The sequence below is a fragment of the Embiotoca jacksoni genome, unplaced genomic scaffold (assembly GCF_022577435.1).
Source record: "Embiotoca jacksoni isolate LCO1_2020_lvr unplaced genomic scaffold, fEmbJac1.0.p SCAF_8, whole genome shotgun sequence".
NCBI lineage: Eukaryota > Metazoa > Chordata > Actinopteri > Embiotocidae > Embiotoca > Embiotoca jacksoni.
The window spans coordinates 16,276,691-16,292,628 of NW_027185436.1; the positions used below are offsets into that span (position 1 = coordinate 16,276,691).

A 15,938-nucleotide genomic window follows, 5' to 3' on the forward strand; every position below is an offset into this window, starting at 1 on the left:
CAAAGTCTTGTCCAAGTCACACACAGACAGAGCCTTCAGGGTGAAAAGCTTCAGATGCCAGTGTGTAAATCACACCATGCCTTTACTGCTCTGAACATGCACGCCAACCCATCAGCAAGTGGACACACGCTATCAGGCAAAGCTACTACATTCATCGCAGTGTGGTTTATCTAAAGCATCTGAGGACAGGACAATACAATCTCCCTCTGTGGTGTCGCGGTGTGTGTACATCTGTATGAATCTTTGTGTGATTCATAATTATCTGAAGGTGCATTTGTACAGTCAGAAGCCAGGGCAATAGGAAGGGGCTCGTTGCAAGTGCCCCTCCGACTGCAGGGTCGTTTGTTTAACACTGAAGTGCCTCAAGGACTGCAAGTTTAAAAGTCAATGTTTGTGCTGGCTCGCTGGCTGTGCTCAATGCAGATGGAGGGTATGTACAGTGGTGCTGAAAGGCGTTCGACTTCAGTTCAATCACTTTATGGGACAAGCATAGATCTAGTTCATGTGTTAAATTCACTTTTAAAAATTCAAGTCTTCATTTCAACACACAAACTGGATCTTGGTATGATCACCAGCATCGATTGGATTGAAATGGAACAAGTCTTAATCCTGCTGTACATCCGTGTCTATGCAGATGGACCAACTCTTCCACTGTGAGCTGGGAGAAGGTGCTCAGACTCTGCATGATTTAAGCTCTGCAGCAGCAAGCGGACATGGTTATATAATGCAAAAGCCTGGTCCTCCCATGCTCAGCAGCCGACATGCTGAGTGGTATGCTGCAGCAAGCCATCACTGATGGGAGAGAGTGAGGGGCAGCAATCGGCTACCGTACAGTACTGTACCTCGATTAGACCTGAGCTTGGAGAGAAAGGAAGAAAGAGAGGGACAGCTAGAGCTAGAAAGAGGGAAAGACTTACAGAACAAAAGATCGAAGGCAGAAGAAACAAAAGAGGCGAAGAGAGAGAGCTGGCAGAGAACGAGAGGGAGGGGAAAAGGAAGGCGGAGAGAGAAAGAAGAGGAGATAGATGGAAGGAGAAACATACACGAGGGAAACCACAAGCGGCGACAGACTGAGACGCTACAACTCCACAACCATGTCTTCGCTGAGACAACGAGAAACAGGAAAGGGCGATTTGGCTGGAAGAGTCCAGTTGGCCAGAATAGAGGGAAAACAAAAAGTCGATCTGTGTGGAGAACTGTGTGCAGATCATAATCTCAGTGTGGTCAGTAACAACATCGCTTAAAACTGGCCCACAAGACATATTTAGAAAGGACACAAAATCTGGGCTATGTGATCAGCTTTAGAATCAACCGAAGCATGTGTGTATTGTCTTGTATGAATATGTGTATAGATTCTGAGATGCGGGGCTGAGGTGGGTTCTCTCACCACGGAGTTGTACTGCGTCTCACAGTAAGATCTTACTGTGAACTCCATGTCTTCTTCCTCCTTCTCCTTGACCGGTTTCTCGGGCTCCTCCTCCTCCTTCTCCTGCAGGTAGGCCTCCTGATCCTGGGGCATGTAGGACATCTCATCCTTGTTCTTAAATTCCAAGCTCAGGATGGACGGAGGCAGAAGCAGCCCTAAGATTACCTGGTTGATGCAGGAGAGAGGAAGTGGAGAAAAGTTAGGGAAGAGAGCTGGAGGTGACAAATCACAGCCGCTGTATACGTTGTAGATGTACAGTTTCATGTGAAACTCCAGTGAAAAAAAAACTACCCTGCCCATCATGCTCTGGTCTGCATACAGCTGAATGACAAAGCTTTGGTATTTTCAACAGCGCAGGCGAGGGTTCTCATTGTGGAAGTCAAATATAAAAGCATTACTCCAGACAGGCAGCAGGGATACTGTGCTGCTACGATGGATGAGAGGGGCACACATCCGCAGAAGATAAAGGAGGCGGGCATGCTGTAAACACTTCAAATGCATTATAGTCAGACAAGAAAAAAAAGCAGCAAGAGAGTGTGTAACCACAATGGGAAGGTGAAGATGGACAGCAGTGAAATCAAGTGTATTCTTATCTCTGGAAGCAGCTGTCCATAATTCAAGAGTAACATTTTTGCTGTTTTTATTGTAATGATTACTGCCTCAAAGAAATTCAATCGGTTTAGGTTAACATTAATGTTTGATCAGTTTAAAAATTGAGCAATAGAGGTTATAACTCAACAACAAATGTGTCAGTAAAGTTAGTTGACTGGATGAGAAACCTAGATGATTGCAAAAATGGTCGTTTTATGGGGAGGGGAAAGGGGTAGTGACCAGTTAGAAATATAATTATAGCCCCGGCACAGAAAGTGATGTCTCCAATTGTCTTGTCATCAGTCATTACCAGGGGTCGAAGGCAAAGACATCAATATGTCAGACCTATTGATGAGTGAAGAAAGCACAGTACTCCTTTTGTAGCCTCTTGTTACCATATGCTGACATGAGTGTGAGAGTGTCGGAGGTTTGACGCTGACTGCACCAACTACTGTAGCACCTCAGAAATGTGCAGGCATATTTTTTGACAGGATTTTGACAGTGTTATTTTCTATATATCACGGAGTCCTGGGGGCATTAAATGTTGTTTGTTCCACTTGTGGTTTCCTTTCTGTCTTTCTGCTCCGATGAGTTTGCCTTAGCACTTGCCTACCCTCTCTCTCCATCCTGCAAAGGCCAAACCACACTTGCAGTCTGTCCTGCTCCGAGAAGCTGGTCAGCCAGACCCATCATCATCCTACCTCACTTGGTGTACCAATGAGTGTGAACCCAACCTTCAGAAAATCCCAGGGCAACTCTTCATTATAAATAACTCTAACCTCTCTGATCTGAGCAGCTGCCTCCTATCACCCCACCACCAGGCATCTGGGAGGCACACATGAGCAAATACTGCTCAAAACTCAACCACCAGTCTTAACTGAAACCTCTCCCCTTTACTCCAAGGGATGTCCACATCAATGTAAAATGTATGGGACACCATTTTAAGTTGTTTTTTTTTGAGTAATTAAGGTCAGTTCTTATATATCCTTTGACTTCAGAGGAGACTTTGTAGAATAATACTAATTAAGCTATGACAGAAGTTCAACTATTGCCCAGACACTTTCCAATAAACCACTTTCCTCAGACTGATCTCTTCTCCTCCATCAGAAGCAACCTTGACTCTGAACTTCGGGCATCACAGTCTCTTTAAGTAACTAATTTCACCGACATAAACTCACCCGAATTATCAATCTGTTATTAATAAAAGGTCTCTTTAAGTGAACTGTTTATACATGCACAAACAAAATTGCAGTATTTAGATTTGTCCCGTATCCACTACAAAAAAAAAAATCTACAGCTGATATGACGTATTTGCAAACAGAGTGATTCTGCTTCATTGTGAAACGGCTGTGCTGATTGTTGGTCCACAGCAAACTTCAAGGCAGTGCGGAGTTTTTACTGTCAGTGGTGACTTATATACAAGTCACAGTCCAGTGCACCCTCTCTATGAGTCATCATGGCAACACTAGTGCGTTCCATACTTAACCTTGTTAACTTCTCACCAACAGAACTTTTTGGATTCATGGTGTTACCTGTGTGGTTGTGGTTGTTTGTATCTAAAGAAAATAAACATGCACAGGGTGTGCATGAGATTCAAACAGGACATTACTAATGTATGCTATTTCTAATTCATCACACAAAACTACTGCACACAATTACTTCTAATATGAAACTGGCTAATAGTGGACTTTTCAGGCTTATAATCAATACTCAAAAGTTTAAAACAAATCTGCAAATAACATATCAGAATTGTGACCACAACGTGTGAAGATTTTACATTTTACAGCTGGAAAATAAACTTATCAGTTCATTTTACAGCTGGAAAATAAACTTATCAGTTCTTTCTGGTGGACAAATCATGTCATGGAAACATTGTCTCAAATTTACCCATTTGGAATATCTGTGCTGCATCGTGTTTTTATTTACCTGCCAACATACAAGTCAATACTGTAGAGGCAACAGTATAATTGTAATGAGCTGACAGCAGGCAGGTTTGGCTACTAATATAAGGTACAGTATATCATGCCCAAAACTACTTACAGTATTCATAGGTTTTCAATAAGATCAATAGGATAATCAGCACCCCACATCCCGACATTTTCACTCATCACAACTGATTGCTTTCATCTACAACATCTCTCCACTTCTGTGCAAGCCACTCAGCCGCCACCCATAGCAATGATTTCAGCCACCTCTCTGGCAGTGTTTCTGGGAAGTGAAAAGGTTTCTAATTAATTTCCAAGCCAAACGTCTCCAATGCGATTCAAGCACTCCAATACAAGCATGTCTCTCTAAACAAGTCACAGTGAGGTGCTCAGACATTTCATTTAATTATTTTCTTCACCTACAAGTTATCCCAAACATCTGCCCCATTTGTTTTACCTTCAGGCCGGAGTTCTTGCGCATGCGCAGGCGTCCCATCCACATGTCGGTGAGCAGCATCTGACTGCAGGTGTGAGCAATGAAATCTCGGTGTTTGGCCGCTACCGCCAGCTGCAGACAGGTGGCATTGCTCCAGTTCTTCAGCTCGTATGTCAGCAGCTTCATGGCCATCTGCTCGTCCTGTTTATAGGACTGGTCGAGGAGCTCAACTGCCAGCTGACCAAACTCTCTGGGAAAATATATTCAGGACATATACAATTAAGACAAACATAGTCATGAAAAGGGACAGTAGCAAACTTTCTCCAAATGGGAAAATGTGGTTAAACTGAACGAGACATCACTGACCATTTGGCAAAAAATTCTGAAGGTGATTAGATTTGCATACAAACACTTGTATATATAGACCGTGGGATTTTGAAATGCTTATTTATTTTTTGTATTTCATTAAGAAATGTAATAAGAACACTAAATGCTGCTTTAGGATTTCAAAGTAACGATTACAAAACTACGGCGCTAATATGAAATATTTCTTTAACAAATTAAGCATAAATTATACATTATAGGTATATAATACGGATAACACAAACACATCCATAAAATATTAATAATGACATCAGCCCTTGCATCGACATTTTAATCAGGCCTCTTCCAGCCGATAAAAACACATAATCAATACTCTGGGAACAGGATTTCACCCTAATTTCAGCCTCTGAATGGCCTTTCTTCTACACAGAAACACAGAAACACACACACACACACACACACACACACACACACACACACACACACACACACACACACACACACACACACACACACACACACACACACACACACACACACACACACACACAAATACACAGTACAATATTTCACTCTGCACTGAAAAGCAATCAGTCCTTTACAGTTTAAGGTGTACAACAAGGCACTAACACTGCTAGAGCTCAGGGGATTCCCTAAACAAGGGCTCAGCATGACAGATGTACAGCACATGACATAGTCCAGCTGCCTCTGTTTTATGAGGCACTTTTCAAATAATGTATATGATGTACCGCCTTATATAACAGCCAATATTGCAACAGTATTCACACAGCTTGTTTGCAAGTGCTTTTAAAAAAAGAAGAGCTCCCTGAAGAATGTCAACATTACTGTACGTATACAGACACATATTATAAATAACACAAGTTCACACAATTATCCCTGGAGTTTACACAAACAAACACACACACGCACGCACGCACACACACACACACACACACACACACACACACACACACACACACACACACACACACACACACACACACACACACACACACACACACACACACACACACACACACACACAGATAGACATTCACAAACACCACAAGCCACAAATTATGTAAAGATTACATGAAGATATAAAAATGTATGTAATTAAATGAGCTCTTCGAAGGAAGCCAGCCAAATTCTCTGTGTAAAGGAAACTCAAAAATATGCCAGTTCTAAGGCTATTCTTTGAAACTCTGTTTGTGTTTGTGTGTGTGTGTGTGTGTGTGTTGGCAGAGTTTGAGTTAGTGTGGTTGTGCTTAATTTATACTCTATAAAAATATTCCCCCTCATTAACAGTTATTTCCATAACCAACATTTTCATCTCTACTACTACCTTCAACTCAAATGTATATCCTTAACTATCGATGGTGCATGTTATTAGATTTCCCTATATATGTCACTTACATCCCATGACAGCCTGGAGTCACCTAAAACAGGCCAGCTTGCAAGGGAAGAAGGCATGTTGGTGTGTTTATGCGTGTGTATGTGCCTATATACTGGAGTGTGGGTGCAGACGTTCCCGTCTAGACTCCCAATTCAACTATGAATTAATCATTTATTGTTTAATGTTTCCATGTTTCCAAGTCCCGCTCAGAATCCCACTAGATATGAATAATCCTGTTTAAAGCCCCGCAAAAAAGCAGGGACAATGAGAGCATGTCTGTAATTTGTGTCACCCACCTGGAGTTATGGTTTAGTTCTTGGGAGATGTCATCCACCATGTCGTTCTCGGATGCTTCGTGTGCCATGGCTTTACAAAGCTTACATGCCACCAAGGCCTTGGCCATGGCCTCCTCGCCGTGCTGCCAAAAGAACAGAGCCATTTTCTGACGTTTCATAAGCACGGCCCACACCATCAGCTCATGGAAGGGGAAAGGGAAGTGGTTGATTTCTGGGTCGTCCAAATCGATGTCCACCTCTTCTTCTCGTTTACGTGTCGTCTTCTGGCGGCCTCTTCGGATTGGCATGTCATCCTGGTGGAGATCCATAACAAGTGAGAGGGTGGGAGGACAGAGAAAGATGTGATTTTTCAGACAATATTCATTGCAAGAATTTCAGTACAACAGGACCACGCTACATATTTTAGGTTGATCCTCATCTACTTATGTAACTGTGCAGACAGTGCTTGGATTTTCTATGGTGATCACTGGTGAATCTTTTCTATAACTTAAAGCTCTGCAAAACTCTTCCCGAGTTCCACACTATATTTATAAATTATGTTCACCTTTCCATATGCAGTAGGAAAATCTGATTTTGGAAGGACAGGTGGAGGAGAACACACAGGCGTCATGGAGTCATATACATCTTCATATCATCTTTTTATAGGGTTTACTCTTATGATATAGTTTTCCCTTACTTATGAGTAAAAAGAACACCGCTAGAGGTGAAGCTGTCAGTGTCTTCAGGTTCGCCCACTGTCTCTGGAGAGAGAGTCACTGCCAGTTAGTCTCTAAATGTCATGTCAGCATGGCTGCATTGATCTCTAATAATTTCACATTTTAACCGTTGAGGACTACTGACAGTTGGTCAATTACATCCATTTGAAAAATGACTTTCGGTGCAACCTTAGATTATCTGGACAAAGAAAGATAATAGTAAATTATGCAGCAAGTGACACTCATTATGATTTTATGGATGTTTAGAAATAAATGAACTTCGTTTCATAGAAGGGTACCATACTAATTGAATAATAAACTGCTTTAGAAAAAGGGAGCGAAGCATTGAGGGAGATAAGTCGATTTTAACAGGCAAAAACAAGACAGAACTCACATTGAGGCACAGGAAGGTGTATTTCAAACAGGCAGAAACACAAAGGAACGGACAGCCATGCATGTTAGATATAAATACCTCTGAGACACACGCTGGGATAAAAGCTTTATGATGTGGATGCCTTATGGTGTGTACACCATGGATACATGTGCATACACACACAATATATTATGTAATCCTGTCAATTCCTATTCAGTTAAATGTAACCTGACTGCTTTGAAATGCATTATATGAGATATATGCATTTAAACTGTCTGAAGCGTTGGGCTGATATATTGTCAAATCTGAAAAAATTATAAATCTGAGGGAAATATAAACTGAAAATAACCTTGGTTTGCTTTGTTAACTGTTTATATGATGACAAGCCCTCACATGACTCAGAGGTGTAGACAGATTGCCAGCAAAATAAATTAAATACATCTCAAGGTCTTCCTTTCAAAGACTGCACACGGCACACACTTGACGACTATTGTGCTGAACAGATTGCACACCGACTATACACTTGACACGTGTTGCAAGTGAGAAGAGTCGAGGGATGAGGAAGAGGAAGAGTAAAAGAATGACTGAATCACAACCTTGATGGGATCAAGACTCACCTCCATCCCCAGCAGTTTCAGGGCTTTGGGCTAGAAAAGCAACAAAAACATAAACAAACAGAACAAGACCTTGTCGAATGTATTTTAAAGTGCAATTTATTCTGTAAGCATAGCACAGACTTATAGACAGACAGACTCACATAGGGCCAGAAATATTTTCTAATATAGAAAGTCACTCAGTTTCCATTTAATGTATTTCTTTAAAATGAGGGGTAGCATTTTGTGCTGTTGTGATTGACAGGATACTTTGTGAACGGCAATAATTTCTTACAGCTGCGTGTTTGCCTGTATTAAAGAAGAGTATATTTGAGCATTTGGTACAGTACTGCGCATCTGTATTAAAGCAGGGCATGTATGAATTATGCATTCATGAGCCATCATCTGAGTTGGTAAAAATAACCCAGGTTTCCTGTGGGGATTTTGATATCTACATCTATTTCAAGGCTTTGTTCTTACTTAACATGTGTTTGTGTGTGCATGCACATGACTGTGTGACCGCGCATTCAGTTCATCCAGAAAATCACAGATAAACTGGAACTGACTCTCTCTTTCTCTGCTTCTCTGCTTGGTCTCTTTGCTGTTCTTTTGCTCACGCGTTATCTGTGTCTTTCCAGCTGCTTTGTTGCTGCCATGCCATCTCATACAATGAAATAAACGGGCACACAAAAACTCGCACACATATATGCTCACACATACACACACTAAAGTGCAACATCAAGTAGAAATATGCCGCTTAACACAGCTGTGTATATTTCTATTTTCATCACACCTGTGGGAGGTGTATGAGCTACTGAGGCAGAACGAGCGCATTACAAATCAGAGCAACAGAACGTGAACATATATCATATACTGTGCAGTATATGTGGTGTAAAAGACACAACCACCAAACACATGATGTCAGTGATCACTTCCTCCACTTTGTTTGAGTGTACTAATCAGTGAGATGAGTTGCTGTAGGGGTTGTAATGAAGTGTGTGTATTCTGTGGATCATAATGTTACATGATGAAAGAGCCACTGCAATAGAGGGATGATTTGTCGCATCAGGCTTCATCTCTGCTGCGCTGCCACTCTACTTGATGTGGAAATGAATAATAGGGGAACCGAGACACTTATGTTTGACCTCTGCTGATGAACAGCACCATGATCCCATGAAATCACACTTTATATGAATGTAGTGACTTCTCTGCAACGGAACAATACATTCTTTAACATCATGTTGAGTTTTTCTAAATGTGTTCTTTCAGGACTTGTGTTTGTCATTTAGGCTTTCAGACTGCGATATGTAACCTCAAACCGATCGGCTTTCACATTAAAACCACTGACAGGTGAAGCATAAATTACAGTGTACACTACAACAGTCCAAAAATAAATCCTCCCTCCATTCGGATTATAATGTTCACTTCTTATTTAATCTGATTGAGAGAGGTGTTGATTCATTTTTATGGTCATTTTGGAGGCTGTAATTTGTGGTGCTGTTGAACTGTATTGGATTATACTGAGAGATGTTCCTTATCTTCTGTCCCTCCCATTTTTTTGAATTAGGTTGACAAATGCAAATCCCATTCTTTTGAAAGTCTAGGTAGCAGCTGCACCTTAAAGACAAACAGCTTAAACCTAATGGTTTAGTCTGATATACAGTAGATAGTAAATCTCCAATTTGTTCTTTTTGTTTATTGTTTTGTATATTTTTTGTAGCAATAAAGCACTTTGTAATCCTAATTTTGTTGACATTATGATCAAAATGTACTTCATGAATAAAAGTTTTGTTTATTTACTTGGGCCCATTAATTTCTACACACAATATTTCTGTACTGCAATTTCCTGATATGTTTGAGAACTTGATTATCTTGGCAAAGGAAAGATGATAATCATCTTCAAGTCTTAAAATCAACATATACGAAACAGTAAATTGCCACAATTTGTGTATTGAAGTCTCAAGTACATCCTGCTCATTGTTATGTCGCAATCAGCAAAATTATACATGTACTACATGCTAATCAACCACTTGCATCAGCAAGGTGGACTTTCCCTTTGAGTGCGTGATCCCTGATTAACATTTTATTATTAAAGCATAATTTGCTTATATTATCCATCTTGCTCTTACTTGATCATGAGGCTCATTTCACTGACACTGTTCCTCCCATTAATGACATTAGGGCTGAAATTGATTAAACGGTGGGATGCTAATGAAGGTGAGAACCGATCACTCACCCTCTTGGGTCCGAAGAGGTTATGATAAAGAGTTCTGAATCTTTTCCTGGTGTAGTTACAGCGATATGCTCCACCCATGAGGTATTCAATCACCAGTCCAATGTCGATGAGGCTGATGCGGTAGTCGGGGGGCAGGTTTCCCTAAAAAACAAACGGTGTTAACAAGCAACAACCCACATCGACTGATGAACAAACGAAGGGAAACAAGAGTACAAAACAAAACAAACAGTCATACACACTCACTTCACAAAATCCATATCAAACTGTTTTGGGCTATGAAAGAAAACGTAATTATCGGATTCACCTTGAAGTAGATCCAACTGAACCCTGGATATTCTTGCTTGGAAAGAACACACAATGTCAGTGAGTAAACCGCATGATAAGCAAGAGCAGGGGAAATGAGATACACAGAAACTCTCAGGCAAGATCTCTCCTCCACTCTCTCTAATAAATTATCTCTGTGGTTCACTTCCTCATTTAATGTTTTGAATTCTTTAAAACTTTGCGGACCTTGGTTTGAATGTAGAAATTTGAAAAATATTCCCCAAACATTGTAACCAAAAAAAGTGTCTAAATCCAAAAATGGTCACAGTTTCAGGTATGGTATTACTCCAGAAACCTTTTGAGACTGTGACCCTTTAAAGCCTTGAACTGAACTTCCTCTCTTAAATTCACAGAGATGCTGAAAATGAGGAGACAATTAAATTTCAGGTGCAGTAGGAATTAGAGAGTGTAATGTCAGAAGACAATTACAAAGGAGGTAAAAAAAATTGAATGATTTGTCATAATTTGCATTTAGGGAAATAATGAGATCTTCTCAGGGAGGTTCAATGCAGTACTGAAGAGAAGAGAAGAAAAGAGAAAGAAAGTGGAAATGACTCATTAGAATGGAAGAGAGCGGCAATAGCGTGGAAAGATAGACAGACACCTATTAATGCTGGAGGGAAGACTCCTTATTGGAAGAGAAGTACTTTTACGTGAGGACTATTGCCATGTCAACACTCGTTGTTCCTCCTCTTGCCCTCAACATCAACCCCAGACCCTGCAGTCATTATCCTGGCCCCCACTGTTCCTTTGCGCTACACCACTTACATGTCTGACATATCTTTACACCTACACTGACACCATCTCCACTGTGCTGCAATCAGATGTGAGATGCTAGAAATGTTCTCTGTCCTACTGATCACTATTTGATGGGTGGTGCCCTACATACAGTCGTGTGAAAAAAACAAGTGCATCCCATGGAAATTAATGGGAAGAGATATACTTGAACAACACCATAAGAACATTTTTCTTTTTCTATCATTTATTCCAGCGAAATATCTATAGATGTAGTAATCCTCTGTGTAAAAAAATAACTACTCACTGGGCATCAGAAGCTAATATTGCCCCCTTTCACAGCAATAACTTGGATTTGGCTTTGACATCGGCTGGCTGAAAGTTTTGACCACTGTCGTGCAAAATTCCTTCTTTTGCAAGACATTTGAGGCTTTTCTTGAATGCACTGCCCCTTTCAAAAACCCTCACGACATTTCAATGGGATGCAAATCTGGGTTTTTAAAAGTTCGTTCCGTAACCCTGTATTTCTTCTGCTTTCGACCCATTCCTTGATGGATTTGCTCGTGTGCTTAGATCATCATTGTTGCCTGTGTGTTCATTGGCAAACTGTAGTTTCAGTGTGATGTTCTTTTTGGACATCTAAGGCTTTTTTCTGGGGATGTCTCCCATGCAGGTCAAAATTGTTCAGTCTTTGTCTGCACTTTGACACCAACAGTTGCAAGAGTTACCTGCAGATCCAGTGATGACATTTTTTTAGACTTCTTTTTGCATCGAATGAATTTCTGAATCTGCTGGGGCGGCCAGTCTTGTACAAATTGGCAGTCGTTAAAAATCTACACCATTTGTAGATTATTTTCCTCACAGCGGAAACATTTATTCATTTGGAGATTTTTTCAAAATCCATTGATAGACTCATAGGCATCTACAACTTGGCAAGATTACATCACAAACTCCAACAGCAAAGAGAACATCAGACCCTCGATGTCAGAGGTTCCACTTGTTGTATTTAAACCTCTGGTTCTTATCAATGACATCTAATCTTGAAGACCCTGATTTGAATTTCATGGATTTGAAGGTGTACCAAATGCAATGTGACTGATGTGTTTATTTACTGAATATATTTAAAACATGAAAATAACAACATCTTAATTCTATGTTATTTATTCAAGTATATCACCTGTATTAAAAGGCACTGTGTCAAATAGTATCACATCTGTACTTGTCCAAATATGTTAAAAAAATATTTTCCATTGGCTATACAACAAACTTATCTTTTCACAAGACTGCAAATTCTGATTTATATCTTATATTCATACATCTATGGTGCTGACTGTACATATACATCCATATGCATGTATATACCTCATACATGAACCAGTCACCGGTCAGCTGAGCCTTCTTAATTCCCTGTAGTGCTGAAGCTCAAGCCAATAACTGTTTGTTTGCACCTTGTGTACTGTGCTGCTGTGGTTTTAATATTCCAGTATAGTTGGGAAACTCTTTGGGCCTGATTTACTAAAAGTTTGTATGTGTAAAATCACGCGCAAACTTCACATCACCTGCAAAAAAAATTTATTTTGTGTGTATTTTAGTACGACTGAAAGGCATTTATTAATCAGGTGTGCAAATCTGGAGAGACGGCTGCTCTTATTATTGTGGTGAGAAGGAGACGCAGGGAAGCAAAGAATATGCGGAGAATGTGTTTTTCCACCTGTTTAAACATTTCTGAGATGTCAGAGGCAAAAAATTATTCAGCCATATAGTTTGTCCAGCAATGACATTTCTGAGTTATTGAATGAACTGAATGATGATTGACAGCCAACAAGGAGAAGCTATGAAATACCAGCAATTAAAAAACTTCTTACGACTCAGCATTTTCCTGTCTCTGTTTATCGCTGCGGGATATCTCACCCAGTCCTGTTAGTCAGGTGTGCTGTCTTGGGTCCTGAATGTGTCCTGCAGAATCCACAGGTACATAAGGTTCCCGAGCACTTGCGAGGCACTGAATGAAACTAATTCACCTGCTCATCAAGGAAAGAGCTGGACCTGCTGCTCAGAGTTTGTTAGAAGCAACTCATCCACCGTCCCTCCTCTTTTATTGCTGACATTTTATTATTAAGCTAGTTTTTTTTTCGCCTTTTTGTTTTCCCCACGGCATAATCTCTTATATAGCATTTTGTTCTTGTTATTTTTATATTTCTTAATTTCAATGGGATCAATTTTCCTTTTTGTGGTCGCTCTGTGGTTGCACCTGATATCATTGACGCAAATACTCTTAGTAAATCACCTGCAAAATGGGTGCAAAATAAATGTGCAAACGTTTGGGGAAAAAACACGCAATTTAGTGCCCTTTATTTGAGATCTTAGTAAATCAGGCCCTTAGAGTCTCAGCTGACTTACTAATGGGGAACCTGCACTACTAAATAACTTTTTAATTTGTCTTTCCTGCCTTCATACATCATAGCCCAGGCATTCACTGCAACAGCTTATACTAGTTGTATTTGTTTGGGGGGTACAGTTTTGCCCAAACTGCAGCAGCTTGTCACATAATCAGGGTATAGACATTAATAAAATATGTAGTATAATGTATAGAACCAAAATATTGTGGCTGATTCTGGCTATACTTTCAACTTACAAAACAAACTCAGAGGTAAAACCACATTTGAATTTCTTCTCAACCCTCCCCTGATGTGTGAGACAGAAGGCACAAGATGCATTGCAAACGACCCTTGGCCACAAAGCTACATTGTTTATTTACTATCAGGAAAACCAATTTCTGCTTTGGCAGCTGTAGTCCACAAGACAGTCGCTGCTATTCTCCTGTTTCTTGATTCAACTGTGATGCAATCTAATGAATGGACCAGATTACACCTGAAAGGCACCAAATATTGGCCCTCACCAATGATATAAGCGCGACGCCTGCAATTTGAATCAAAATAATATCTGCCAATTGCTGACTGTACAGCCCAACAATCATCGGGGAATAATGAGAAAGAAAGGAAACAGCGATGGCATGAAGACTCATCCCAAGGGACAGCAGTTAGATCTAATTAGCGTCATACCATGATACAACAATGACACAAACACCCATCGACACTAATGCAATTACATACAGCTCTGCAAAAAGAAAATGGTAACATTATGCCATGCACTACAGTTTGTGTTTTGCATGTTAGTGAAATGGCTTAGTGAGATGTTATGCATTGTAAACTGCATATTCTTTCCACACCAACATGAAATTAGAGCTGTATTTAAAGACAGAGGTGATTACAACATAAAGCTTCTTGAGCGACTCTCAGAGGAGCGTGTGGCATTACAGTAACACGTTAATAAAAGAACACATCTTAATGCTAACGGTGATATTGCTGACCCCTCATTCATCTCTCTACATTGGGACCACTCTTAATTGGCTCGCAGGCGTAAAGTGAATGTAAAATCTAAGTTGTTGTCTTTTATCTCCAGTAATTATAAAATTGCTATCGGAGATGTGCAGCAAAATATAATGAAGACTTTGTTGTGTTTACATTTTTGTCAGCCAAAACATACTAAAAGATGATTCCATTATTTCATCCACTAAACACAAAAATAATATACTGTGGATGGAAAAAAAAGGCTGTTTCATATAAGGGATTGTGCAATATCACTATTCAAGATATCAGCCAATAGTCCATATAAATAAGGCCAGACTAAACAATGGTGTTAATAATACAAATTAAAACTACAAGTTCTTCTTCCTCAGCATCACAGCAGTTCCACTGTGGCCTCACTTTGCTCAAGTTCTGTGGATAAAACAATATTTAATACATGTCGTGTTTGTTTACCATGGTGGTGTGTGCCTTAGAGAAAGAACAGAGTAAATTGCTAAGGAGTCATGAGAGGGATGCGAGTCGTGCATAGCTCTAGACAGCCGCTGCAGCCCGCAACTCCAGCTGAAAGAGAAAAGCCGGCCTCTATTTGCAGTTATCAGCAACTAGGCCTACTAAAATGTAGATATGCAAATTGATGCAAACAGAGTAACAACACACACACCACAAAAAAAAAAGCAACTGAAACTCTATGTAGTCAAACACGTCCTCTTTAATATATCACATTCCCAAAGAGTGTGACTGAACAGCCACAGAACTAAAGTGACGGCAGTGATGGTCATACCTTTTTGACATCTCTGACGAGGTGATACAGCGTGTTTGATGGTCCATGTCGCTGTAAAAAACAACAACAACAACAACAACAACAACAACAAAAAATTGATACAGCCTATGTTTAGAAGAAACCATGTTGTCCCCACTGTATGTATACTTGTTATTACCGTGTTGTAGAGCTCCTCCAGTCTGGAGAGTGTGAGGAAACGGTGCATACTGACACCATTTTCAATCAGCAGCTTAACAAAGTCCACTCTGTCCAGAACTAAGGCATCCAGCATTGCCTGCTCTAAGGAACCAACCTGAGGCACACAGAGCAGAGAAGACATATAATACCAGCATGCACTACATACCACAACCTACACAGGAGAACTGATTTCTTTCTAATTACTTTCCATTGATGTAAACAACTTTTTTCTAAGCTGTATCAGGTACTAATATGAAGAACA

The 15,938-nt window shown here is 40.2% G+C and overlaps 1 protein-coding gene across 11 annotated transcripts in view; it reads right to left on the reverse strand.

Annotated features, from left to right (window-relative positions):
• The window catches only part of trpm3 (transient receptor potential cation channel, subfamily M, member 3), a 106,748-nt gene that overhangs the window by 14,612 nt on the left and 76,198 nt on the right, over positions 1 to 15,938 (reverse strand). For 2 of the 11 annotated variants that reach the window (XM_069178552.1, XM_069178557.1), the window contains exons 11-18: positions 15,657 to 15,791; positions 15,500 to 15,550; positions 10,596 to 10,631; positions 10,292 to 10,432; positions 8,080 to 8,109; positions 6,395 to 6,687; positions 4,400 to 4,628; positions 1,424 to 1,591 (exon numbers count right to left, since the gene is read on the reverse strand). In XM_069178552.1, coding sequence (XP_069034653.1) covers positions 1,424 to 1,591; positions 4,400 to 4,628; positions 6,395 to 6,687; positions 8,080 to 8,109; positions 10,292 to 10,432; positions 10,596 to 10,631; positions 15,500 to 15,550; positions 15,657 to 15,791 — 1,083 coding nt within the window. Of the gene's footprint in view, positions 1 to 1,387; positions 1,592 to 4,399; positions 4,629 to 6,394; positions 6,688 to 8,079; positions 8,110 to 10,291; positions 10,433 to 10,595; positions 10,632 to 15,499; positions 15,551 to 15,656; positions 15,792 to 15,938 lie in introns of all 11 variants that reach the window. The other 9 variants (XM_069178549.1, XM_069178555.1, XM_069178559.1 and 6 more) reach the window with 6 other exon arrangements.